Source organism: Cervus canadensis, chromosome 22 (genome assembly GCF_019320065.1).
Source record: "Cervus canadensis isolate Bull #8, Minnesota chromosome 22, ASM1932006v1, whole genome shotgun sequence".
Classification (NCBI taxonomy): Eukaryota; Metazoa; Chordata; class Mammalia; order Artiodactyla; family Cervidae; genus Cervus; species Cervus canadensis.
The window spans coordinates 7223976-7250925 of NC_057407.1; the positions used below are offsets into that span (position 1 = coordinate 7223976).

Below are 26950 nucleotides of genomic sequence, written 5' to 3' on the forward strand. Positions count from 1 at the left end.
GGTGAGCACCACCTGAGTGGGGCGGGTTTAGGAGGCAGGGCTGCATCAGGCCCTCTGGCAGACCCATCACTAGAAGCCATCTGGCCCACTGGCCTGGCGATGAGAGACACCTGGGCTTGCATCCTGGAAGTGGCAGTTGTTGGTTGTGAGTCCGCAAGGGTTGTTCTCTGGCTATGGTCCTCTGTATTCCCATCTATGAAATGGGGTAATACCTACTGGCAGGGTTGCTATGGGGATCAGGGCTGTCATGTATGTTGGAGGTGCACACACACACAGAACCCAGGCCATAGCATCAACTTTGCATCGGTCCAGACCCAAACTGCTCCAAAGGAACATATGACTAGTGAATGATATAATTTTAGGGTATAAATGCCTCCACCTTCAGTGGACTACCAGTGTCAGACCTGCGCATGGCTCCCCTTCCGCTTACAAATGGAAACCCTCTCAGATCCTGGTCAAAGGGTAAGACGCCCGCCAGGATGCGGGTGTTGCACAGCATTGGAGCTACTGCTTCATCTCTTTGACTCCCAAATTATACGGGTGCAGGCTGGGTCATGTGGATTCTGACCTGCAAGATGGGGGAGGGCTGGGTCTCCTATCATCGCCAACTGAGGACTCTTCACAAGTACTCAACGGAAACCCAGACCGCATCAGAGACAAAGGCAGACCTTGCTGCTGTGAGCAAATTTGTCTGATTAACAAACTGAAAGAGCAGCTCTACCGGTGAGTCATTTATCTTTTTCTTTATACTTAAAAGAGGGGCTAACCCACATTTTGGGGGGATTCTCAGAGTCCTGTCTGCAGCGTAGTACAGTATCAAGTGCCCAGGTTTGGTTTGAGCTCTTGGCTCAAACTTCAGCTCAGCCACTTGTTGCCAGAGGGCTAGCGCAGGCTAGCTACCCGTGTTTGTTCACTGACTAATCTCTTTTCTCCCCTTTTTTTTTGTTTCTTTCCCATTTTATAAGACTGTTGTTATCTTAGCTTATGGTTTACTTTCTTTTATCCACGTACATCAATACAAAACTGTAACAGCTTTTGCAAATACAGAAAATTTTAAAGGAGCAGGGGACATAAGTCACTACTAATTCTACTAGTCAGGGGTGAACTGCTGATAAAATGTAATTTTTGTACTTTTTAAAAAACAATTTTTGCCAAAACCATGGAGCTTATCATAGGTTCTTACACAAGGTCCACAGAATATGGAACAGAGGGATTTAGAGTTCACGAATCCCCGCAACTGCAGGCATGTATGTGCATCACTGAGGGAGACGCTGTGCAGCTTTTACGAGACTCTCAAAGGGGTTTCTGACCAAAGAAGGTTGAGATCATGATCGATTCCACGCTCACTCTGTCATCTGTTCATTGTAATAGTGTCGGCCAATAGTATTTTGCATGTCTATTTTCTGCTTACATTGTTTCGAGCAATTGAAATATACTTTGGGGGGGCAGGAACTGGGAGACTGGGATTACATATACACACTACTATATAGGTGCATGGCACAGGGAACTCTACTCAATACCCTGTAATGGCCCACACGGGGAAAGAATCTAAGGCTGAAACCAACACGACACAGTAAATCAACTATGCTCCAATAAAAAAACTTTAATGCACTGCATTTTCCAAAGTCAAGAGTGCTTCCTAAATGTTTCAGTCATATTCTATCTCATGCCTAAATTATATTTTGCTTATTCATTATAAAATATTTACTATTTCCAAAGTTGGATATGTTATTATTTTTTTAATTTTCACAAATCAACCTAGGACTTTGGTTAGAGAAAATAAAGAAATGAGTGCTTTTAACATTTCTAGAAGGGAAAGTAATTTTTAATACTCTATCTGCACACAACCATGCAGTCCCAATCTGTTACATACTGTTTAAGTTCACCAACTGTTACAAATGAATTTGCATGGGTCCTCTGAGGAAACTGCAATGCCAGTGTAATGTATTTTTAAAAGGGAAGAGTAAGTCAAGCAATAATGGAGATGTGACATTACTTTCAACATCATGTTCTAAATGATAAATATGCTTTTGCCCCCATGTGAAGCAGTAACACATACACATCATCGTTTGATCCACTTAACTTAGCAGCCCAGAGATGGTGGGGCAGAATGTCTACGGGGTTACCTTTCCCTCTTAGAGTGCCAACAGTTTGTAGTCCAGGAGGAGGGACTTATCACTGAGCAGTCTTAGCCCAAAGGCAAGGTCCTTTCTTGGACCAAGAGGGTGCTTTGACCCCACGAACAACCAAAGTGCACTAGGGTGGCCATCCCTTCTAGTCAGGACCCAGCATGGGGAAAAGTCAAGTCTCTGAGGATACCAGAAAGGAGAAATCATCTCTCTTACACCCTCTTATCTGGCCAGTTGATATTCTGCCTTTGCTGGACAAAGACCTGTTCTTCTTAAACCTCTCCCTGAGGTGCCAGTGGATTATGGCACTAGTCATTGCAAGAGCCCCTGCGTGCTGAGTGTCTGCGGGTCACTGACCTGGCCCCCCAGGGGACTGACCCGGCCCCCCCAAGGCTGATGCTGCCACAGCTCCCACACCGGACTGTGTCACCCTTGGGGCTGGTCCGTGGTCCCCAGCAGGGTCACAGGGCCCAGAGCAGGGTCACAGGGGGTGATAATCTTGAAGGGCTAGGACCCCTAGGCAAGAAAGACAGCTATTTGGTCTCTGCTATAAGCAGCCCCACTGCAGGGCTGGCCACCGGCCCTGTTTGTGGCCGTGTATTCCCCTGACGTCCCATTTCCATCAGCTCTTCTGTTTGTTAAAGGAGACCCCTCAGCCCTACACTGTTGGTTGTAAAAGCTAGAGCAATGTTCCCTTCTCATGTAATCTACCCTGTAAGAGATTCCTAAAGATCAAATAGGCCCTGAGGGTGGAACGTCATACACAGACAAGGAAGGGGAAGGCTGGGGTTGAGCATGAGGAGAACCGCCCAGTTCCCTGGGCAGGAAGCCACTCAGCCAAAGCACTGGGCAGCCTGGGCTCTTCCCCGACCTGTCTCCCCATCACAGGAAGATGAGGCAGGATGAACGGGCCACCTGGGGAAGAAAGGACCAAACTCCTCTTGGTTTCCAGGCCCATCAAGGTGAACCCCTTATTGCCATAGCTTTCACAATTCCAGGTCCAGGGGTCAACCTCACAAAACATGGGGCACAGGCTGGGTGGGCACCTGCTGTGAGGCCCAGGCAGATGAAGACAGCTTCCCCACCGAAGACCAGCACAGTCCTTCCGAAAGGACAGGGTCCCCATTTCACCATGTGATGACCTCTGCTTCCAAGGCCATTCAGCACAGGATTTTCTGGAATGTGGGTGGGGTCCTGAGAACTTTACCGAAAGTTAAGGGTCCTGGGCTGAGCAGTTTCCTCTCAGAACAGGCTGTCCCCAGTATCCTGTGCTGTTACCCATCAGAACAGTGGGAGCACTTAGAAACTGACTATTCGCCCCCTACATGTGGGCAACAGGGCAATGGGAAGACAGGAGGGGGCTTCCTAGGAGGCACTAGTGGTAAAGAGCCCGTCTGCCAATGTAGGAGACTTAGGAGACGTGGGTTCAATCCCCAGGTGGGGAAGTTACCCTGGAGAAGGAAATGGCAACCCACTCTAGTATTCTTGCCTAGAGAATCCCATGGACAGAGGAGCCTGGTGGGCTACGGTCCACGGGGTCACAAAGTATCGGAAATGACTGAAGTGACTTAGCATGCATACATGCACATTTGCCCCCTGAATGTGGGCAATGGGACAGTAGGAAGACAGGAGGAGTCACCCTCAACCCAAATGCATGTAATTCCTGTGGTTTGACTCCCAGGGGTCCAGCAGAACAGACGACATGGCTGAGTACGACTACAAAGACTTCGGGGTCTTCAACAGTTCCAATGACAGCAAACAGGAGAACCAAGACTTCCTGCGGTTCAGCAAGCTCTTCCTGCCGTGCGTGTACGTGGTGGTGTTCGTCTGCGGCCTGGTGGGGAACTCCCTGGTGCTGGTCATCTATGTCTTCTACCAGAAGCTGAAAAGCCCGACGGATGTGTTCCTGATGAACCTGCCCCTGGCTGACCTGGTGTTCGTCTGCACTCTGCCCTTCTGGGCCTACGCAGGCACCCATGAGTGGGTCTTTGGCAACGTCATGTGCAAAGTCCTGCTGGGTATCTACACGCTGAACTTCTACACATCCATGCTCATCCTCACCTGCATCACCGTGGACCGCTTCATCGCCGTGGTGCGGGCCACCAAGGCCTACAACCAGCAGGCCAAGCGCATGGCCTGGGGTAAGGCCATCTGCTTGTCCATCTGGGTGGTTTCCCTGCTGGTTTCCTTGCCGCAGATCATCTACGGCAATGTCCTTTACCATGACAAGCCCATCTGCAGTTATCAGGAGGAGATTTCCACCATGGTGCTGGCCATCCAGATGACCCTGGGGTTCTTCCTGCCACTGCTTGCCATGATTGTTTGCTACTCGGTCATCATCAAGACCCTGCTTCAGGCTCGAGGCTTCCGGAAGCACAAGTCTCTGAAGATCATCTTCCTGGTGGTGGCGGTGTTCCTGCTGACCCAGATGCCCTTCAACCTTGTGAAGCTCATCCGTAGCACGAGCTGGGAGTACGATACCATGACCAGCTTCCACTACGCCATCACAGTGACAGAGGCCATTGCCTACCTGCGTGCCTGCCTGAATCCTGTGCTCTATGCCTTTGTTGGCCTCAAGTTTCGGAAGAATTTCCGGAAGCTTGTGAAAGACATAGGCTGCCTCCCTTACCTGCGTGTCTCTGGCCAACACACATGTTCGGAGGACACTTCCAGGAGTGCGTCAGCCTCTCACAATGTGGAGGCCACCAGCATGTTCCAGCTGTAGGGCTCAGGGAGGCTCCCGGATGTCACGGGAGCACGGCTGTGTCTTCCGGATGAGGCAGGCTTTGTGTATAGTGCGTGCGTTCTCATGGAGGTTACCCAACGCCGCAGCTGGGGCGGGCTGCTGCTTCTTAGGCATGAACAGATCTGCTTTTTCACAGCCCAGCCTAAGCTCAAAGGGGAGTCTGAAAGCTGCGAGGGCTTTCCTTCCTCCACCCCAACAATACTGATGCCAGGAAATGACATGTGATTCTCAAGACCCCAGGTTCTCCTTCACTGGGAATGGGACGGGGACAAAGAGTTGAAGAGGGGGACATGGCCAACAAAGGTCTTGAAGGCAGGTAAGAGTCTGGGTTTCCAAGTTCCGAAAACTTTTCTGATGGCTGGTAAGCAGGGGACATTAGAGCAGCCGTGAAAACCGGTGCTGACCTTGGTGTCTTAGACCTTCCTCACCAGGTGCCTGACAGAAATGAGCTCAGGTTCTGTCACACCTTCAGGGTTTTGTTTTTATAGAGATAGCTGGTTAATCCTGCTATCTTTGCTTAATATGGAAGGACTAGCACCGGGAAACACGAATGGGCCGAAGCAAAGTAGGGTCGGCTGAAGATTCCAGTGGGCCACAGAAGGCTAGAAAAATATGCAAAGCTGGTGAAGAGTGTCAGGAATCTAAGCAGCACTTCTTAAATGGATCCTCAGTGGGTTTGCTCTTAAAATCTGAATTACTCAATGCCTCACATACAAATCATGTATAAATGTATATGTTTTACACACACATGCATATCAAATAGCATATGATTTTCATGACTGAGAAATAAAACTTTTAAAATCTCTCCAAACTACTTTTACCCTCAGGCACATTCTATCTTAATGCGGTATTCCTGAATAAAACAAAAGTGATCACTTGTGGGCTCAGAGCACAGGAAATAAGTTTACTTTGACTGTCAACTTTGAAGGCAGTGCTCTATTGATACACCAATGGTAACAAACCAGCTTCTTCACTGTGGCTTCTAACCTCCTGCCCAGAACAAGAGGAGCATTTCTTACCTCTGAAATGTGGTCATGGGATGAAACAGAGTTTTAAATGTCAGTCACTTGTTTGTGTATGTTTATTAGACCCCAGCACCTGCTCATCAGGCTTGAAGTGGCCTTCTTGACTCACATGTTGCAAAACCACTCACTGAAACAGGGAGAATACTTTGATGACAGCTAGACAGAGACTTGGGGAGGGGGTCAGAACAGGCTGAACAGTGAGGTTTTGAGGCTTGGGCAGACCTGGGTCACGGGCTGGTAAGACCAGCTGCGTGCGGCTCAGTCACTTCAGCGGTGTCCAACTCCTTGCAACCCCATGGACTATAGCCTGCCAGGCTCCTCTGTCCATGGGAATTTCCCACAAGAATACTAGAGAGGGGTTACCATGCCTTCCTCCAGGAGATCTTCCTGACCCAGGGATCGAACCTGTGTCTCCTGCATTGACAGGTGGATTCAATTTGTTACCACTGAGCCACCGGGTTAAGACCAGTTGGTAATGTCTTAGCCACTTCCGCTTTGGTGCAGCGTGTACCGTAACAGTACCTACTGCCTCTTAGGCCGGGCATGCAGAGGGCTGGAGAGGATGCCCACCAAACACTTAGCACTCTTTGCATTTGTGGGAGGAATGGCCCCCCAAATGGTGAGGCGTGGGAGGATTGGCTTCATGCCTTCCAGAGGTGCAGGGCATGGCCCAGCTGTGAAAAGGCTGGGCTTGCAGGGCCTACAGGGCCCCACCAACTGTTTCATAAACACGCTAAACACACCCCTGGGGAGAGCAGCTTTACAGAGAGAGCAGGAGAGCAGAGAGCTCTGCTCAGGACACAGAGACCATCTAGTGCTCCGTAAACACCAAAATCTGACCTTTTTACTGTGACAAGGCTGACCTTTAACCTGTTTGTGTTGGCTTCAGAGAGGTGGGGGTTGGTCACCCTCCTCTGTGCGGTCACCTTAATGTTTAGCACTTATGCTAGAGAGGCCACGAGCCCCTGGCCTCCCCAATAATGCCCCAGAACAAGAGGCAGAGGCCTTAAATGGGAAGGAATGGGTGAGGTGTCTGGCCCAGTTTAGGGCCTCTGACCCCACAGAGGAAGGCAGTGTGGTGTGAGGGGAAAGCCAGGGCTCTGGGGTGACTCAGATCCTGCTTCGAGGAGAGCTTCATGTCTGTGCACCCCAGGACAAGGCAGGCGACCTCCCCACCCCCGCCCAAGCCTGTTTCACCACCCATATACCCTCCGTCCAGGAGCGCTGGGAAGTGGTAACCACGTGCTCCGAGCCATGCTGGGGGCGGCTGCTGGGACCACTGTTTCCTCCCCTCCTGGGTGCCGGCCTGGCTGAGTCAAACGAGAACAGTCCCCTCAGGCCACGCGCCACCACAGGCCTGTTATGGGCCCTCTGTCCAGGCTCCCCGCAAAAAGGTTCTGCACTGGCCCTTCCACAGCTGAGGAACACCTGTCTGCCTGTCCTGAGGAAAAGCACGGCCGCTCCATCTTTCCCCCTTCTCTGCCTCCCCAGGCACTGGTTGGGCCCACACTCCGGCCTCACCTGCTGCCCTTGGGAGCAGAGATCATTTCCCCAGCCCCCTCCTGGGCGCACACCACTCCGGGCAGCAGACACTGCGGGCAGCAGGCCCTGGCACAGCCCACGCCGCTTCCTGAGGGTTTGCACTCTGCACGTCACTTGTCCACACGATAGCCCTGTGGAGCCCAGCTCCCTGTCTCAGAGCCGCCCTTCCCCTCCCTGTAGCGCGCGCCTCTCCTCACAGCCACTGCTTGACCTAAGGGGCCTGGGATGCAACTGGCGGGAGGAGGTCAGGTGGGCTGTGGCTGCCGGAAGAGCCCAGCCTGCCGCAAGTGAGGCCTCAGGGTCTCCCCCGCCACTGAGTTCCCTGCACTTGCAGCCCGGGGGCAGGACGGGGTCACACCATCTGAGATGCAGAGAACACAGGCTGACCCTGATTCCGGGGGCTACTTGGAGCCAGAAGCCCGGGATTCCAGTGAGCATCCTGCAATGAGGAAACGGTGCTGTGGGAGGGAAAAAACAGAAGCTGCCTATCCTGGAGGGGCAGAGGCAGAGCAGAGAGCACCGGCCCAGGAGCAGAGGGGGCGCTGGCCCTCCTTGTCCTCTTGGGGCAGCACCCCTTCCACACAACCACCCCTTCGTGGCCCACAGGACCCAATGCCCTTTGTTAGGAGGTCTGGCACTACCCCGTTTTCCAGATGAGGAAACAAGTTCAGAGAGATCACAAAGCCCATGCAGCAGAGCTGGGGCTAAAACTCTGGTGAAAAGCCTCTTTTTCTTCCCTCAAATGTTGGCTAAGATGGACCAGGGAACCTGACAACTCTGTACTCATCTGAAGGCGGAGATGCTAGGTTAACCCCAGTGCAGCAAGGCTTTCTGGATAAGGTCAGTTTTCATTCCAATCCCAAAGGTCAATGCCAAAGAATGTTCAAACTACCACACAACTGCGCTCATTTCACATACTAGCAAGGTAATGCTCGAAATCTTTCAAGCTAGGCAGGCTTCAACAGTATGTGAACCAAGAACTTCCAGATGTACAAGCTAGATTTAGGAAAGGCAAAGGAACCAGAGATTAAATTGCCAACATCTGCTGGATCATCAAAAAAGCAAGAGAGTTCCAGAAAAACATCTACTTCTGCTTCATTGACTACACTAAAGCCTCTGATTCTCTGGATAAAAACAAATGGTAGAAAATTCTTAAAGAGATGAGAATACCATTCCACCTTACTTGCCTCCTGAGAAAACGATATGGAGGTCAAGAAGCAACAGTTAGAACCAGACATGGAAAACTGACTGGTTCAAACTGGGAAAGGAGTACATCAAGACTGTATGTTGTCACCTTGCTTATTTAACTTCTATGCAGAGTACATCATGTGAAATGCCGGGCTGGATGAAGCACAAGCTTGAATTGAGATTGCCAGGAGAAATATCAATAACCTCAGACATGCAGATGACACCACCCTAATGGCAAAAAAGTGAAGAGGAACTAAAGAGCCTCTTGATAAAAGTGAAAGAGAAGAGTGAAAAAGCTGGCTTAAAACTCCACATTCAAAAAACGAAGATCATGGCATCCAGTTCCATCACTTCCTGGCAAATAGATGGGGAAAAAATGGAAACAGTGACAGACTTTATTTTTTGAGGCTCCAAAAACACTGCAGATGGTGACTGCAGCCATGAAGTTAAAAGATGCTTGCTCCTTGGAAGAAAAGCTATGACAAACCTAGATAGTGTATTAAAAAGCAGAGACATTACTTTGCCAACAAAGGTCCATATAATCAAAGCTATGGTTTTTCTGGTAGTCATGTACAGATGTGAAAGTTGGACCATAAAGAAGGCAGAGAACCAAAGATTTGATGCTTTTGAATTGTGGTGCTGGAGTAGACTCTTAAGAGCTCCCTGGACAGCAAGGAGATCAAACCAGTCAATCCTAAAGGAAATCAACCCTGAATATTTATTGGAAGGACTGATGCTCCAATACTTTGGCCCCCTGATGCGAAGAGACCCTGATTCTGGGTAAGACTGAGGGCAGGAGGAGAAGTGGGCAGCAGAGGATGAGATGGTAGGATAACATCACCCACTCAGTGGATATGAGTTTGAGCAAACTCCGGGAGAGAGTGAAGGACAGGGAAGCTTGGCGTGCTGTAATCCATGAGGTCAGACATGACCGAGCGAATGAACAACCACAAAAGGCGGCTTTCTAACCTAAACCATGTTCACCATGTTCTGTTCTCGTTTTGTTTGAAATACCAGGCACTGGATCTCCTGGCTGGTGATAAACCCACAACAGTTCCCCGAAGCACTGACCACAGAGCACCCATTCTAAAGAAGGTGCTGGCTAAGATACTCTGTGGGTTGGCGCAGTCTCTAGAGTTTGAGCTCAGTAATCCTGGGCAACAGGTAGGCTGTTCTTCGGTGAAGACACCTGAGCTACGTGGTGCAGTGAACCAGGGCCCATGCAGTAGACACCACAGCGTGACCCTTGACCTCACGGCTCAGGGAAAAGATTGCAAAAACAGGGCTCCTCCATGGAAGGCTTCCCACACGATACACATCTGACCCTCTTAACACTGTGGAGGTGGGTGCTGGCCGCATCTTGTACGTTCCAGGGAGGAAGCTGAGTTCAGGGGGCTGCAGTGAACCTTGAGGCAGCAACCCAGGACCTGACCAGGAGGGTCCGACTCTGCAGCTCAAGCTCTTCACTGACATGCTCCGCTCAAGAAGGGGAGGTAGGCCTGGGGGAGGCCGAGGACCCGAGGCCAGCCCTGCTGTGGGCGAAAGGAGCTTTCTTTCCTTCTCAGCCTGCTTCAGGCCTGAGAACAGCTGGGCCTCTGTCAGGGAGATGGCTGAAGGTGCGCCTGGAGGACTGTGGGGAGGGGTGTGCATGTCCGTGGGGTCTGGAGAATGCCACCTTCCCACCTGGTGAGGCCTGTGCCCCGGGGCCACGTGCCGGGGCCACTGGGAGGCTGCGGAGGGATCAGTGGTGTCCTGCCAGCTCTTTCTGAGCGCCTGGGTTCTGGGAGGGACCTCTTCCTGTCACAGCCAGGGGGCCAGGGCAGACAACTGTGTTCGTCCTGAGGACACATGTGTGGAGGGGGGAGTGGATGAAGGGTAAGGAAGGAGCACATCTTTTTGATGGGAAGATGGGGAAACAGGGCCAGGAGAAGGTGGCAGTACGCTGCAAAATGCATCTCGTGCCTGTGATGAGAGGGAGGGGTTCTGGGTACAAAGCTTAGTTCTGACACTTGCAACCCTCTGACCTGGAGTGAGTTACCTGGCCTCCTGAACTTCAGTGCCTTGATGTGTGAAACTAGGACCATGACCCCTACTCTGTGGAGGGCTGGACCGGGATTAAGTGAGGGATTAATTGAGGGCAGATGCAGCTCCTGAGGGAAAAAGCTCCAACAAAGGGCTTTCAGCAACATGATCTCCAGGCGGCCTCCATTCTCCAGATTAGAGTTTTTCAGCGTTAACCCCTCCTGGACCACTTCTTACTTCCGACTTGCTGATTTCTTTCTCTAAATCTTTTGGCAGGGATGTGTACACAAACCCAGGCTCTGTACCACCGTTCTCCCCAACGCCACTTTCTCAGACTCCTGGTGGCTTTAAACCTAAGAAAAAGTCGCAGGAGACACGGGTGTCTGTCTCTGGTTAATGTGCAAGCAAGGTGTGAGATGGGGCAGGCCCTGAACTGACTTGGAGGGCTTACCCTTCGCCCAAACAGACTCGGCACAGGACTGCAGATTCATCCATTAGCCCCGGATCTGCCTTGGAGGCTGAGGCCAGCATGCTGGCAGTTTCCTTTCCCTGGAACACTTCCTGATTTCCCACGACCAAAACACACACATTTGTCAGTGGTCAGAAGACCTTCTGCTTTTGTTCCTACTAGGAAAGGGGAAGGTGAGGGGTGAAGCGACAGGGGAGCTAAGGGGGTACTTTCTCACACACCTGAGAGCCTGAAGCCATCTCCAAGGCCCTGAGGTTCTGGTCTGGCTCACCTGACCCCTGACCCACCTGGCCAGGAGTCAAGGCACAGTCAGCGAAGAGTTGCCAAGTGACAAAGGAAAAGGGTGGCTTAGTGCAAATCCAAAAGAACATGCCCTAGGGGTCACACCCGTCCCCATGGGGGTCAGGGGGAACACTGCAGGCTTGCGCAGTCAGGCAAGTCTTCAAGGTGGGGCTTTCAAAAGGAAAACCAAAGGCCCATGGTCACAGTGAGCACCTTAGGTGGGTGATGGGGTTGGCTATATCCTTGACATGAGTTCAGTCACCCTCTAGCATGAGAATAACCGAGTATGGGGACACATGCTGGAGCCTAAAATCTCCTGAGCTGAGAGCCTTCCAAGATTAAGTGCATCTCCTCCCATGCAGCAGAAATCCCAGACGATAAATCCGACAGATTGGTGCCAGCCTTCCTCTGAATTCTGGGCATGAAGAGAGGAATAGAGATCTCAACATGAGTGGGCAAAACCATCACAAAGCTCCCCACCTGGATGGAAAGTGGGTCAAAGAATGTCTGGACACAGGAACCCTGTCAATTCTCCCTCGAGCTTCTGAGCAGGCAGTGCTTTGCAGAAGAAACTGCATTTTAGCCGGACCCCCGGGGCTGAGAAATACCAAGTGAGGCTGCCAGGGAGGGGAACTTGACCTTTGCTGTGGGTCCCCTGACTTAAACTCTTGACACTTTAATACAGTGGCACTTGATGCAGTTATTTCATTTATTTAGAAACTAGCCCTTGCACAACTCTCCTTGCAAGCTTTGCTGGAAAACAGCTGGCCCAGAAAAACTGGGGAGGCCAGTGGAGGGCTGGAGCTAGAGGGTGGATGGCCCTGTGTGGGTGCTGTCCATCCACAGCAGTGGGAAGGTTTGGAGGGTCTGGGTCATGGTGATGGCACAGGGCCCAGGCTAGTTGGGGGAAAGTCCCTCAGTTCCACGGAGTGCTGGGTAACAGGCTTGTCTATATTTTTTATTGCTTTTAAACTCTGGGGCTCGAAGAGACCTTAGCTGAAGCCAGAGGAACTTCTGAGAGAAACCGCTTAAGAGAACTGAAATTAATCTGAGCTTCCTTTCTTGTGGCACCATTACCAGGCCTGAGGAGTGGTTCTGTGACGTGGTTTTTAAAGAGCAGTGTGTTGCTCTGAGCACAGCTGTGGCAGCCCAGGAAGGGCTGCTCTTCTGAATCATTCAGCAGAAGTCCTTCTGGATCTCTGTTGCACGCGAGCACATGCACTTCACTCCCCATGTTGATGTCCTAACCCCCAGAGCCTCAGAACATGGCTGCTTTTGGAGATAAGACCATTAAAAGTGAAAAGTAACTCAGTCGTGTCTGACTCTGCAACCTCATGGGATTCTCCAGGCAAGAATACTGGAGTGGGTTGCCATTTCCTCCTCCAGGGGATCTTCCCAACCCAGGGGGCAAACCTAGGTCTCCCACATTGCAGGCAGAGTCTTTACCATCTGAGCCACCAGGGAAGCCCAAGACCATTAAAGAAGTTAGTTAAAATGACACCAATAAGCTGAGCCCTAATCTAATCAGACTGGTGTCCTTATAAGAAGAGAAGATTAGGACTCAGAAAGACAAGGGTGCACACGCCCATGGCTGAGGCCGACCACATGAAGAGACAGGAAGAGAGCAGCCGTCTGCAAGCCAAGGGGCAGCCTCAGGAAAAGTAAACCTGCTGGCGCCTTGGACTTGGACTTCCAGAACTTGACAAATGAGATTTCTGTTGTTGAAGTCATCTGGTGTATAGCATTCTGTCATGGCGGCCTAAGTGGATTAACACAGTTGCCCAAGACAAGAAAGGCTTCATGGAGTTGCTGAAATCAGGAGGACTGCTGACAGAAATGCCCAGAAACTCTCTGACAAGGCTCAACGCTGACCACGCCCCAAGTCCTGGTGCTGTTCAAGGACCACCTGCCCTGAGCACTGTTTACAGGCACCTTCCCTTAATGAAAGACAGGCGGTCCTGCTTCTGAGCTTTCCTAACTCTCTGATGGGAAAGCACAAGGCCAGGGACTTCCCTGGTGGTCCAGTGGCTAAGACTCAAGCTCCATTACCGGGGGCCTGGCTTCAATCCCTGGTCAGGGAACTAGATCTCACACGCAACTAAGAGTTCGCATGCCACAACTAAAGATCCTGCATGCTGCAACAAAGACTGAAGATCCTGAGTGCTGCAACTAAGACCCCGTGCACCCAAATAAGTATTTTTAAAAAAATAAAGAAGGCACAATACCAGGTACTTAATGAGAACTCAGGAAATGGAGGCGATGTCTACTCACTGTTCGGCCACATTCGGGTCAAGAGAATCAGTCTCAGTAGGTGTTTCAGGCAAGGAGGAGCCGGACTCCTGTATCTGGCACAACTCCTCATCTGTGATGATGTCAAACACGGCGTCATCTGGTGGCCGGCAGTCTGTGTTTGCACCTGGGGCACAGATGCAAGCAGGGAGAGAAGAGAAACGCATGGTCATGCACGGGACGGGAAGGGAGTGCAGCTACACGGGACGAACCGCTTCAGGTCCGCCCTGAAGTGCTCACTCAGCTGACAGCTACTCTGTCTGGGTGGAAACAAATGGCTGTTGGGATGTTTCAGAAAAGCAGATGAGGGGACTACAGGTGAAACTGAACGCACAAAATAAGTGTTTTCTCTGAAGTCCCTTAGGCAGGGGTGTGGAAGGGTTTTAAGCTTTAACCTGTTCTCTGAGGCCCCTTACTTAGAACAAAAAAACTTATCAAAACCTTATCAGGAAAGAACCTAATAAAAAGATAAACATACTTCCCTGCTGCTGAAATCCTTGCTCTAGCAGACACATGCCTCATGCATGCCTCTTTGAGGGCAGGATTCTGTGTGACCTGCATTTCCGTCTGAGTCCACTAGCGGGGTGGAAAAGAACCGCCTCCCCACCCCATCCCACCAGCTCCTGCAGCTTGAGGGACTCGTGCCCAACTCTGCAGGGCACCAGGTAGGAAGGATGCAGTGTGGATGCTGTTGTTCTAGTCACCCCCCATCCCGCCAACAAGCACTCTCCTGCATGTGATGGAAGCTGTGATGGCAGGCCTGAGGTGAAAGAAGAAAAGGCAAGTAAGGCAGAAAGACAGGCGGGGAGGAGGCAGGGAATATCAGAAAGCAAAACAGGCAACATCAGCACGCTGGCACCACGCCACCCTGTGTTGTCACTCAAACACCCAGAATGAGCCAGGCATGGGAAAGAGTCCCGGGCTGGTCAGCGAGAAGAGGAGTTCACCTGGGCTGCAAGTTCCCAGTGGGCCCTGCCTCACGGCTCCTGGATGGGCCAGGCTTTAGGAGGGACGTTCTTCCTCTGGTCTGTAAGTCTGCATGATGGAGGGAGGCTTGAGGCACAGGCTGGAAAGCGGGACCAGGGACTGGCTTTTTTCAATAGGCCCAGCCACATTCCTGAACCTGCCTTTTTAGGCTGGCAGGGGGACGGGGGAAGGAAGAGGAGGGAAGGGAAAATGAGCAACAGGGACCCAAAATGGTGCCTGTCGAGAGAAACCAAAGGAGCCCTAAACAGAGTGCTCTGCCACGTGTAGACTGGAAGACTCAACTCTGGCAATTTTCCCCAGACTGCTGTAGAGACTCAATGCAATCCCAACCAAAATGTCACCAGGATGTTTTTGTAGAAACTGACTAGTTAATTCTAAAATTTATATGGAAAAGCTTAGGACCTAGAATAGCCAAGCTTTAATAAAGAAGGAAATTGGAGGACTCACTCTGCCTGATTTTAAGACTTATTACAAAATTATGGCAATCATAACAGTGTGGTATTGGTGAAAGAAAAGGCACGTTGGTAAATGGAGTGGAACAGAAAGTCCAGATACCAAATAATACATAAAGGCAACTGATTTTTGAGAAAAGGCAATTCTATGGGAACAGACCTTTCAACCAATGGTGTTGGAATAACTGGACAACCATATACAAAAAATGAATCTTTGGGCAAAGCGTGCATCATATAAAAAAATTAACTCAAAATGAACCATAGACCTAAACATGAATCTAAAACTATAAAACTTTTAGGAGAAAACAAAAGAAGACCTTTGAGTTCCTGAGTTAAACAAAGAGAGATATGATATTAAAAGAACAGGAAAAAATTGACCCATAAGGGAAAAAAAATTGATAGACTGGACTTTATCCAAATTATGCTCATCAAAAGAAAATTTAAAAAGACAGGATACAGGTTGGGAGAAAACATTTGTAAAACACATATATGATAAATAAATCATACTTAGGATATATAAAGGGCTTTCAAAATTCAGTAACTTTTACATAACACACTAATGCTGGGCAAAGCGCACTTCCCCCATCCCTGAGCAGTTGTTTGTATCCAGTATAAGTAATGGAGCCGGCCAACCTCCTTGATGATCCATTTAAACAAAAGAGGAGCTAACAGTGTCTCTGAAGGCTGGCTGGCCTGGGTCCAGACTGAGGCCAAGGAGTGATGCAGGGGTCTGGCTGCAGGAGGCAGTGATGTCTGAGCACAGAGGACGCTCACTGCCGCCCGAGTCACTGCAGCTCTGCCCGCCTCTGCTCCACACCACAGTCCAGTCCTGAGCGGGCGGCCTGGGCTGGGGTCTGCGAGGCTGTGCTTGGAGCAGAAGCAGCAGGGACCAAATGCCACGTTCTTTTACTGAGCTGAGCGAGAGGAGGTGAAGGACAATGTGTCCTTCTCCGTCCGTCACTGCGTGAGAACACCAGCTTCTGGAAAGACAGGGAAGGATGCGCTCATTTCCAGATTCAACGCCTGGCTTTCGGTTACCCTGGGACAGAAGTTTGGGGCTGGGGCCTGGGAGACAGCATTTTCTAAAGTGTGGGGTGGTGTTCCACTGGTGGTACATGAGTTAACAGGCAAACAGACCTCATGTTAAATAATAATGCTGAATCATATCTGGAGAAAGTTATTCCCTTTTCAATTCACTTTCCATCCTAATTACATCAAAAAGAAAGTCTCAGACTGGTGGTACTACCTTTCAGTGCCTCATTTTGGAAGTACTGAACTAGGCGTGGCCCAGCTAAGCAGCCACAGTGGGGAGCTGGGGAGGGTGGCTCCAGGAGAACGGAGGCAGTGGGGGAGCTGACCTTGGCCTCCGGTGGCCTGGAGTGTGGCCTGGGCAGGCGATCGCGCGGGGCTGGGCTCCCCCTGGCTGGTGCCCGAGCTGCTGCTGTCAGGGGACCCGGGGCTCTCATTCAGCTTCCGGAAGCAGGCCCGGCAGCAGCGCTCCTTCTTGCCACTGTGCTTGCTCACAGCGTAGTTGTTGCAGCAGTAGTAACAGAAGACACGGCCGCATATCCTGGGGACGACACGGGCATGGGCTGTAAGGACGCCACACAGGGGTCACGAGCGCCCTGCTCGGCACCAGACTGGGCTCTGGGCTGGGCTCTGGGCGCCACACGGCTCATCACACCCAGCTCTGCCCCCACTCTGGACCATGGCCTCAAGGCCCATCTCCTAAGACTCCAAGAAAGTCGCCTGGGTGACACCTGATGGGAGGAAGTTTTACTTCCTAGGGTCCTAGCAGGCAGGCTGAGCCCCCTTCCCTGACACTATGATGCAGGTGGGCATCCCACACCTGGGGGCTGCGCTCTAAAACCAAAGACGATTCTCCATGCCCCTGTCCCAACTAGAAATTCATTCCTGCCTGCCCGTCTTCGGGTCCTGCGGGCAGGGAGGTCTTGGCTCTATTTTCCTCTGGTGAAGCCTCAGCCCCTGCTCTCTCCGTGGTCTGTTTCTCCTCTGATCCCCGCAGGCCAAGCGAGCGCCGAGACTTGGGTCTCTGGGTGCCCCACATCCCTGGGGGTCCCTTCACTTCTGCCCACATGCCCTGTATTCAACTCTCTTCCCTTTCGGGGATCCTTGAGTGTCCTGCTGGGACCCTGCCTAACACCAACTCCTCAACTGTTTCCCTCAAAACTAAAAGACAACATGCTCTTCCTAGACAAGTGGCCGCCATGCCAACGTCTGCCCTAACTCCCCGTTTGGAGCCCTCTGCTCTGGCTCTGCGTCCTGCCCGCGAGCCGCTCGCTGACCTGCAGTGGTGCCTCCGCACCATCCAGCTGAACTCCCGCTTGCAGTCGAGGCAGTGGTTCGCCTCCGTGTCCCCGGGCCACCTCTCCTCAGCACTGAGCTTCTGCTGGAATTCCAGGGCATCTGACTTCTGCCAGAGAGCATCCTTGTCCCTGGGACAGAGCCACATTAGAAAAACAGAAGAAAGCGTCCATGAAAATGACAGAACTACCTCTGGATTCACTTCAAAAGACTGCTTCTGAATTTTGCAAGACAGGAAAGGAATTCACTTTTATTGATACTGAGGTCACCTGTCACCCCACAGCAGATCCAGATTCAGCAGGAGTCCCCCTGACACCACACATGTGAAGGTATGGGGGCCTGCGGGGTCCATAAAAGGCTCTGGCAACTGCAAAGACCTGCTAGCACCAACAGGGTCACCAGCTGCCCAGGGGTCTAAACGACAGTGTACACGGCCACTGAAAGTTTAGGCTGCCACGTGCTGCCACGATTACACGACAGCCAGCGTGCTGTGAGACAGACAACCAGGAATGTACCGCCCATCCAAATCTTAAATTTGTTTGGGAGCCTTCTTGCTTTTATGGTCTAAGTAACAATTAATGGCCCTGGCAACATGTGAGACACTGATAGCTGAGAGCCACACCAAAGCCACCCAGGCCCTGAGAGAAGCTGGCACGCTCACCAGTCAGGGACCCGAAGTCAGCCAGAGACCCTTCCCCTGAAATATAAACCAGAACACAGACTTTTCAGGAATGCCCGACATCGTCAGGAAGCAGGAAGACTCATTCTTGGGACCAGCGTCATTCTCCCAGCTGGGCCACAGCTTGTTCTGTCCGGCCCCGGGAGGCCAGGCGCCCAGACCCTGGGAACGTGGCAACTGTGCTGGGACCTGGGCTTTTCCAACACAAACCTCTGGAAGGTGTGTGAACGCAGAGGTCACAAATGCCGAATCCCTAGTCTGCAAACTGATGGCACGTGGGCAGAGTTTTCAAGCTTCCAAACTAGTCAAAATTTATTATTGCTAATGTGAAACCCCAAATGAATTAGAACATTTAGGTGCCGCTTATGTGTGGCTGCTGACGGTGTAAAGAAAGGGCTAACCAGATCTCATGTGGTTCTTGAAAGAAAGACCCAAACCATACACCAATTTTATGGAGTTTTCCGGACAAGACTTTGAGTCTGAGCCAGTGTCTAGTACAGCAGTGGTTTCAACTCTCTCTCACTGATGCCTGGACCCCACTCCCAGGAATTCCAATCTGGTTGGTCTGGGTGGGGTCCAGACCTGAGTGTTACTTTAATTAGCTCCCCTAGTGACTGCAATTTGCATCAGGGTTGAGAACCACTGCTCTAGTTATAACTATCGATTTATAGGCTACATAGAAGACGGAAGAACATGTTAGATGACACCATAGAGATGTAATCAGCAAAGCCCAGGCTACAGGAAACTCTACCAGATAAATGGCCTGCTTTCTTTAAAAGCAAACTGCAAAGGAAAAGAGGAGAGATGATGGGGAAACCATGCCTAAGTAAGAGAGATCCAAGAAACGTATCACCATGCAACATACAGATCTAATTTAGATTCTGACTAGAAAAAATTATAAAGCAATTGGAAAAATTTCAAAATGACTAGATACTTGATGACATTGGGAATTAGTAAATTTTTAAGCATAGTAATGATATTGTGGCAAAGTAATATTTATTGTTTAAAATAAAGAGTCCCAGTGTTACGAAGGCATGTACCAAAATACTTGTGGATGAAATGACAGGAAGTTTGGGATTTGCTTCAAAACAGTCTGAGGAGGTGGGAGAAATGGGTAGGACTCCAGGAAACACAAGACTTAGTCATGAGCATAATGTTGAGGCTGGGTGACAGGTACAGAGGGGTGCATTCTGCTATCTACTTTTGTATTTTTGAAAATTTCTGAGACTTCCCTGGAGGTCTAGTGGTTAAGACTCTGGGTTTCCACTGCAGGGGCCACAGGTTCGATCCCTGGTCAGAGAATTAAGATCCCACAAGCCACAGGGCACAACCAAAAAAGAAGACTCCCATACAAAAAGCTTTACAAATTTTTTGGAATGACTTGCCAACATTTAAAACTCAGGCTGATTTCACATAAAAATCCAGATTTCGATCTTCTCTGAAGAAGTAAGGTGACCTGGCAGTAGCAGCGCAGCCATGTCTTCTGACTTCTCAGAGCCCCTCCAGCCCAGGTCACACATTCACATCACTGTCTGCCACCTGACTGAGCATAACTGCTACCTGAGGCGCTGGAGTGTGGGGCCCCAGGTGCTGCGGAGAGTCGGATGGAGGAGGAGGAGAAAAGGACTCGTGAGAGATGGGCAAGGGAATGGAGAAGTCCCTCAGGATACTAAACATCTTTGACTGTCACTCTGTGGCTGAGTACACGGAGATTTTGAAAACAATCAACAGAGCAATACAAAAACACAAACCAGACGCACACTAGTGGGAACAGTGAAATCCTGTCTTTTAAGGCTGCCAAGGGCCTGAGTAGACCCTGTTCAGGTGTGTGTGCCTTTACAACAGAACACAAGCAGACAGGGGCCCACTTCCCTGCAAGAGTCCCTTCGAGGAGAGTCACACTTCTTTAAAGAAAAGCCAGGCTCTGGGGAAGCCCCAGGCCCCTGGTCTGTCCTGACACTCACCTGAGCAGCTCTATCAGCCGCTCCTCCAGGTACTTCTTGGTTCTGTTCAGGTCATCCAGGTCAGCGAGCATCTTCTGGTCATTCTTCTCCTTGTCTGCCGCCTCCTGGCAGAGTCTGTTGTAATATTCCTGGGCCTTTGTGGTGGCTCTTTCGAGTTCCTTCTGGGCCCTGGTGGAGGAGTGCTAAGTTGTCCCGATCACCCACTATTTCCAGCTTCTCCCTTCCCCCCGGGCTAACCCCAGCCTCTAATAAGCAGTCCCGCTGCCCTACCTGCCTTTGTCTTCCCTGGGGAAGCCCCTTGGCACTGTTCCGTTCACAGGGTGTATATTCTCTTAAGCCTTCAAACCTCCTCTCACACACTCAAACTCTTCACACATTGCTACTCCCCACAACAAATACAAGGGACATTCAGGAGAGGAGGTTGACCTCAGGTCACTAGGAGCACCCCAGGTGGGTCAAACTCCGCACCACTTTTCTTGGGAGAAAACTGAGGTTGTGAGAGGAGCCCAGTGGGTGAGGTGCATGGGTCAGTGATGGCAGGTGGATACGCAGAGGAAAAAGGAGTCAGAACAGGTAGAACTGAGGCGCAGCTTCCTGGAGGTACCAGGCAGAGGAGCATCCGTCCCCCACATTTCTCTGGGACTCTACACATGGGGTATGGCACTGGGCACAGAGCAGGCACTAACTCTGCATGGCCAGGAGTTCAACCTGAGACCTCGAGGCCTATGGAATCCTTCTCTGGGTACTGCAGAGTCTCAGGCTATGAGAGGGGCTGGCTGAACCACAGTCTGCCCATCCTTGCCCACTTCTCATTCAGCTTATCAGTCCCCTAAAGCAGTGGTTTTCCAAGGATGGTTTATGAACCAAGGCATTCACAAAAGCTCCATAAAACTAGAGGGCTATGCCTGACTAATCAATCTGTATCTATTCCAGCCTTGCCATGTCCAGTAAAAAGTTGTCAGCAGCCTATTTATGAGACACTGTCCACCGAAGTGATCTTGGGGACACACAGACATACACACAGTTATAGCATTAAAAAAAAACACCACCAGCTTAAGAGGTTCTATTTAAGTTGTCACATGAACACGACCTGGCTCAGGGCCGCCAGAGTCCTACAGGAATTGAACTCCGAAAGGAGAGTCAGATGAGAGGAAATACACATCCAGGCTACTAAGCATCCAATGTGGTCTGGATCTCCCGCTGAGCCTGGGTCAGGCCTAGAAGCAGGTAGTAGGAAATGGGTGGGAAAGCTAAAGCCTCGGGGAAGTTTGGTGTGTCTGCTTCTGCTGGGAGCACACATGCAATCCGGCGCCAGGATCCCCTGCAGGATGAGCCTGGCCCCATCGCTGGATGGCGGGCTGATGATGCACACAGCTCCAGGGGGCTGCCAGGTCTGAAGATGCGGCAGCCTTGGGGCTGGACACAGGGAGGGCCATATTTTAAGGTTAAAAGAAATGATGAAAGGGTGATGGCAAGACGTGCTCTCCACAGACACAGCACGAGAGAGTCTGCAGGAAGACAAGCCTATCCTGCTCCCTGGCTCGCTTACTCACTCCTGAATGAGCTGGGAAAACTTCACACTTAACCCCGCAGCCTGTCATGTCACTGATGAAGAATTCATGTCAAAACTCATATTGGGGAAAACATGCACACACATAACTCACAAATCAGTTCCCTAAAACAAAATAAAATACAATAAAACACAAAACTATCTGTATATATATATTTTTAGGGTAGTTGTTCAGAAAAAGACTCTGGAGCCAAATGTTCTAAGTTCTAGTCCTGCCATCACCACTTATACACTGTGTGACCCTGGGAAAGTGACTTCACTCTTCTGAGCCGCAATTTTCTCTTCTATAAAATGGGATTAAATAATAATACCATCCTCACAGGACCGTTGGGAGGATTAAATAGGCAAGTAAATATCAAATATTTAAAATGGTACCTGCCACATTTTAGGCTTAAATGTTTGCTGTTAGTATCATGACACTTGCCCAATTTTTATTTCATTTTATTTTTACCAAAGCATGAAGTTCCTGAACTGAAATATGCCTCCCAGAGATGACAATGGATTAAGAGAAAGGTTCCCTGCAGCTTCTACAGGCTATGACATGCAGTTTGCCAAGGATCTCTGTGGCACACTGCTGACATAAGCACTTCCTGGGTCTACAGCTTTTCTTGCTAAAGGACTTTTTAAAGCTGAATGAGTGGTTGACTTTCTAAATGACTGGACCAAACCCGCCCCTTCTGTGAGGACTCTGCCCCTGGCCCCGTGGGCAGACTGTGTAACTAACCTGTCCAAGTCTTGGCGCAGGGCGGCCCCCTCCTCGTCCTTCCTCAGCATGGCGGCCTGGCACTCGGCAAGGTGCTTGCTGGTGCAGCTCAGCTTCTCCTGCACGTCCGCCTGGGCGGCCTGGCACAGGACAGCAGGGAGAAGATGCCTGGCTGCAGAAGCCATGCAAGGTGCCACCCGGGGACTGGCTTGCTCCACCCCATCTGGCTGGCGCACTTCTAATGGGAGGGGCTTTCGTTTAAGTGTTAGAGGCCAATAACTAGTATGTGTGTGGAATAGGACAGATTCCCGTTTGTAAGTATGTCACCTGAGCATCAACTAGGGCCATTTGTGGTGGGTGTAGGGGCTCCAGGGTGGGGATGGAGGTGTGGTTGCAGGGTGTGGGGGTTTCTGAAAAACATCACAGCCCTGAAGACAGGTTTCAGCGCCACCCCTGCTCCAGCTCTGGTCAGAATCACTGACTTGGAGAACATGTGCAGATTTGTGCGCATGTTAGTCACTCAGTCGTGTCTGACTCTTTGCGGCCCCATGGACTGTACCCCGCCAGGCTCCTCTGTCTATGGGATTTCCCAGGCGAGAATACTGGAGTGGGTTGCCATTTTCTTCTCCAAAGACATGGCGGGGGGTGGTGTGAAAAAACACACTTGGCAGGTCCAGCCAGGTGTCCAGGGAATGGCAGGGCCATGACACAGGGCATCTACAAAGGTGAGCTGACAGCAGCTTCAGGGAGGCCACTGGATCTCCCGCAGGCGGGCCTCCTGATGGTCCGGTGAGAGACAAGCGAGATTCCCTCCCCAACAGGCCCACTGTCTGGGAGCAGAATGACCAGGTGGATGATGGGCCGGCCCCTGCTCAGGCAGGCAGGAGTACCTCCCCGGGGCCCCAGGACTCAGGCCTACCTTCAGCTTCCCTTCGGCCTCCTTGGCGGCCTGCAGCTGCTGACCCTGCTCCTCCAGCTGGCCCCTGAGGTTCCTGCATTCTTCACTGGAGGTCTGAGAGCATGGGAAAGGGATCAGAAAAGTGGGGTCCTTGTTCTGAGACTCCTTTGGCCCCATTCATTGAAGTGGGTAAAAACAAGCCACTTCTCCTTCTCCCACTCAATAAGCTTTGGGCTTCACTGGTAATACAATCCTGTCAAGCTAAGAGATTTAGCTTGGCCTCTGAGCTTAGAATTTCATTTCTACGAGGGAAGGGTGGAGCATGAGCCACATGGAGCTGCACAGGATACAGTGACACAGGGTGGGAGGTACATCTGTGCAAAGGCAGCAGCTGCCTGAGCGAGAGGAGAGGTCTGAGAGTGCACAGACCCAGAAGCACACAGACACGTGACGAGCAGCAGAGGCCAAAGCCCCGTGTCTGTCTGCCTGTGTCCTCACTCTTAACCCTCCTCCCCTGTGCAGTCTAGGGCACGCATAAGCTCGTCTATCCCAAGGGTCTTGTGAAAATGAATTGAGTTGGTTTATTACAACTGCACTGTTACCAGAAGGCAGCTGAAGGGACAGAGAATTCAGGGACAGGATTTGAGACAGTCAGGAACTCACAAGCCCAAAGGGCTTAGACAAGCAAGTACAAAAATGAGGGTAAGGAAAATACCAGAGGCCTCATGTTTCCTTAAAGCAGGCAGTCCCCACCCTGCTCCTGCTGACTGCTGCCATGTAGGAATGGGGGCACAGGTTTACAGGCCTCTTAAGATTTCAAAAGAAGCCCCTGAACTAAATCTACAAACAATTTGCTCTTAAAACGTTGGCTGCTAATTACAAAAGAAAATTTTGTGTGGGCCAAACTTGTCCGCAGTGGCATCAGATGTCTGAATGAAGGCATCCCTCCCTCAGGTGGGTCCCTGACAGGTTCTTGCAGGACAAGAACACTGTGAGCTCTGACAATAGGACATTCTCGGGCCATCACGGGCCACATGGCCCAAGGTGCCTCCCACTCACTCGGGGACCCACCAGGCCCTGCTGCAGGAGGTGGGTGCTGCTCAGGCAGCTACGGGGAGGGATACCTTCAGTCTTCTCTGGTAGTCCATGATCTCGGTGCTCAGCTGGAACTTGAGGGTGTCGAGCTCCTGGCGTGAGGTCTCCTGGAGGCTCTGGGCGTGCTGCTCAGCCTGGGCCAGCTGGGCTTGCAGGCCAGGCAGCACGCTGGCTGTCTCCTCGGCCGCCTTCAGCTGCTCCTGCAGGCTCTCCTTCTCTCGCCGCAGCCCTGCCACTTGGTGCTCCAGGCCCTCCCGCTCCCTGGAGGCTGCCTCTTTGGCCTCTCGGAGCTCCTGAATGGCGTGGGCCAGCGCCCCCTCCACCTGCTCTTTCTCCGCGGTCAGCGCACAGACCTGGATGCCGAGCTCAGCTGTGTCCGTGTTGGCGCGGTGCAGCTGCTCCTGCAGCTCGGCCTGCTCCAGGTGGGCCTCCTCGGAGCTGCACCTGGCCCGGGACAGCTCCTCCCGCAGGATCCGGAGCTCCTCTTCCCTCTGCTGTGCCTCTCCGGCCCTCTGCTCCCTCAGCGCCCCTTCGCGCACCGAGCACTGCAGCAGCTCCTGGACGTGGGCCCTGTTGAGAGCCTCGTTCTGCTCCTTCAGTTGCTGCACAAGGGCCTTGTGCTCTGCCAGAGCAGCCTCAGCCACGCTCAGCTGGCTCTTCACCTTCTCCTGGTCCCCCAGGGTGGCCTGCAGCTTGGCCTGGAGCTCCACCACCGTGGCCTGCAGTCGCTGGGCCTCCCCCTGATGGAGCTCCAGCTGCGCCTGAGACAGGGCCAGCTGGGTGGCCAGCTCCTGCGGCGCATGTTCTTCAGGTGGGCTGAGACCCTGTTGGTCTCTGTCTGCCCTGAGGGTCTCAATCAGCTGGGTCTGCTGCCGGCACTGGCTCTCAAGAGCTCGGAGCTCCCCATCCCGGGCCTCGGCGAGCTGCCAGCCCTGCTCCACCTGCTCCTGCAGCCGCCGGCACTCAGCCTCCTTGCTCTGCAGGGCAGCCTCCTTCTCTGCCACGTGGGCCCGCAGGCTTGCCTCCGTCTGCTCTGACTCCAGAGAGACCTGGGAGCCCTGGATGGCCGCCTCCCGCTGCTGCAGTGCTTGGTAATCAGCCTGCAGGGCCTGAAGTTTCTCCTCCAGAATGTGGTTGCGCTCAGCGACCTTCTGCAGCTCCTTCTCCAGCTCCCTGTGGGCCTGCCGGAGCTGGTCCTCCGGGCCGGCCGCATGCACCCTGGGATTGTCTGTCTGTCCCTCCCGCAGGCCCCGATGTTCCTCCTCGGGCGTCTCGCAGGCCTGCTGTGGGGCGGAGTTCGGAGCCTCAGGCGTCTCAGCTGCGCCGGGCAGACCTGGGCCTGGCTGCACAGCAAGTCGCTCCAGCGTCCCCACCTTCTGGCTGAGGTGGTCCCTGTCCTGGGTGAGCTGCCGCTTCTGCTCCTCCAGGTCGCTCACGCGCTGGCTCGCCTGGGCCAGCTGGGTCTCCAGGAGCTGCAGCTGCCGTGTCAGTGAGCGGGCCTCCCGTTCCAGCAGCTCCTTCTCCTCCTGCCGCCGCCGCGCCTCACGCCTCGCCTCCGCGAGCTCCTCCTCCAGCGAGCCCAAGTGGCCCAGCGACTCCTGCAGCTGGCGCCGGAGCTGGGCTGCCTCCTGCCCCTGGCGGGACAGCTCTTCCCGCAGCAGGGCTGTCTCCTCCACCAGGCGCTCCAGGCAGGCCCGGGCCTCCTCCTTCAGCTGCAGTTCCCCGGCCAGCTGCTCCAGCTGCGCTGCCTGCTGCCTGCTGAGCTCCTGGACGCGGGTGTTCTCGCCTTCCAGGGCTTGGAGCCTCACCACCAGCTCCTGGGTCTCCAGGGCCGAGTCACAGGGGACGCGCTCTTCCCGCTCCTTTGCATCCAGAGCCGGAGCGGCCGTCTGCTCGGCTGTGGCTGGCTGCTGCAGGACATCGGCCGTGGGCCGGTCCCTCCTGTCCGGGGAGTCACGGGTGGCCTCGAGCGCCCGAGCCAGGGGCTTCAGCAGGGACTCCAGCCGCCGCAGGGCCGAGCGGTAATCCTCCTCCTTCTCCGCGGCCCCCAGCTCCAGGGCCTGCAGGCACGTGTGCAGCTCCACCACGGTGTTCTGCGTGGCCTGGGTGACTTCCCACTGCTTCTGAAGCTCGGCCACCATGTCTGCGAGGTGACTGTTGTCCTTGGCGGTGGCGCGGCCCCTCTCCCTCTCCACCTGCAGCTGCTCTCCCTGCAGGCTGATGGCCGCCTTCAGCTCCTGGTTCTCTCTGTCCAGCTGCTGCATCCGCTCCTGCAGCTGCTTTTCCCGCACCTCCAGCTGGTCCAGCTCCAGCCGCATCTCGTCAAAGCCCTCCAGGGACTCGCTGTTTAAGGGGTTGCTCAGGTCCAGGCTGGAGGCCATCTCCTGAGTCTGGGCGGAAACACGGAAAATAAGTGGCTTGGGGATGAAGCTACACAGCTGTTTGGTCAAGCTTTAGAAGTTAATGAGAACAGAAGGAAAAATACAGCAATTAGGTGACCTAAAGTCTATGGAGCTATTCAAAGGACTGGAACCCCTTCGCTCAAAGCAGTTGCCAGAGAAGGTCAGCAGCACATCCTAATACCA

General features: G+C 52.5%; 2 protein-coding genes across 5 annotated transcripts in view; one reads left to right on the forward strand and one right to left on the reverse strand.

Annotated features, from left to right (window-relative positions):
• The window catches only part of FYCO1 (FYVE and coiled-coil domain autophagy adaptor 1), a 78348-nt gene that overhangs the window by 25042 nt on the left and 26356 nt on the right, over nucleotides 1-26950 (reverse strand). For all 3 annotated transcript variants that reach the window (XM_043441865.1, XM_043441866.1, XM_043441864.1), the window contains exons 8-14: nucleotides 24395-26755; nucleotides 23292-23384; nucleotides 22394-22512; nucleotides 20100-20267; nucleotides 17438-17587; nucleotides 16490-16701; nucleotides 13675-13819 (exon numbers count right to left, since the gene is read on the reverse strand). In XM_043441865.1, coding sequence (XP_043297800.1) covers nucleotides 13675-13819; nucleotides 16490-16701; nucleotides 17438-17587; nucleotides 20100-20267; nucleotides 22394-22512; nucleotides 23292-23384; nucleotides 24395-26755 — 3248 coding nt within the window. The remainder of the gene's footprint in view (nucleotides 1-13674; nucleotides 13820-16489; nucleotides 16702-17437; nucleotides 17588-20099; nucleotides 20268-22393; nucleotides 22513-23291; nucleotides 23385-24394; nucleotides 26756-26950) is intronic.
• CXCR6 (C-X-C motif chemokine receptor 6) lies at nucleotides 617-5680 on the forward strand. Of its 2 annotated transcripts, none has more exons than XM_043441869.1 (2): nucleotides 617-723; nucleotides 3811-5680. In XM_043441869.1, the coding sequence occupies exon 2, from the start codon at nucleotides 3832-3834 to the stop codon at nucleotides 4852-4854; it is 1023 nt and encodes a 340-aa protein (XP_043297804.1). In that variant the 5' UTR covers nucleotides 617-723; nucleotides 3811-3831; the 3' UTR covers nucleotides 4855-5680. The 2 variants fall into 2 exon arrangements, with proteins under 2 accessions (XP_043297804.1, XP_043297802.1); XM_043441867.1 differs by lacking the exon at nucleotides 617-723 and adding an exon at nucleotides 2958-3091.

What these genes read in the sequence shown, in the direction of transcription:
- CXCR6 (XM_043441867.1), top strand. Translation starts at nt 3,032, where the DNA reads ATGAACGGGCCACCTGGGGAAGAAAGGACCAAACTCCTCTTGGTTTCC. An exon ending in TGGTTTCCAGGCCCATCAAG is followed by an intron (nt 3,092 to 3,810) that starts GTGAACCCCTTA and finishes TTTGACTCCCAG; the next exon opens with GGGTCCAGCAGAACAGACGA.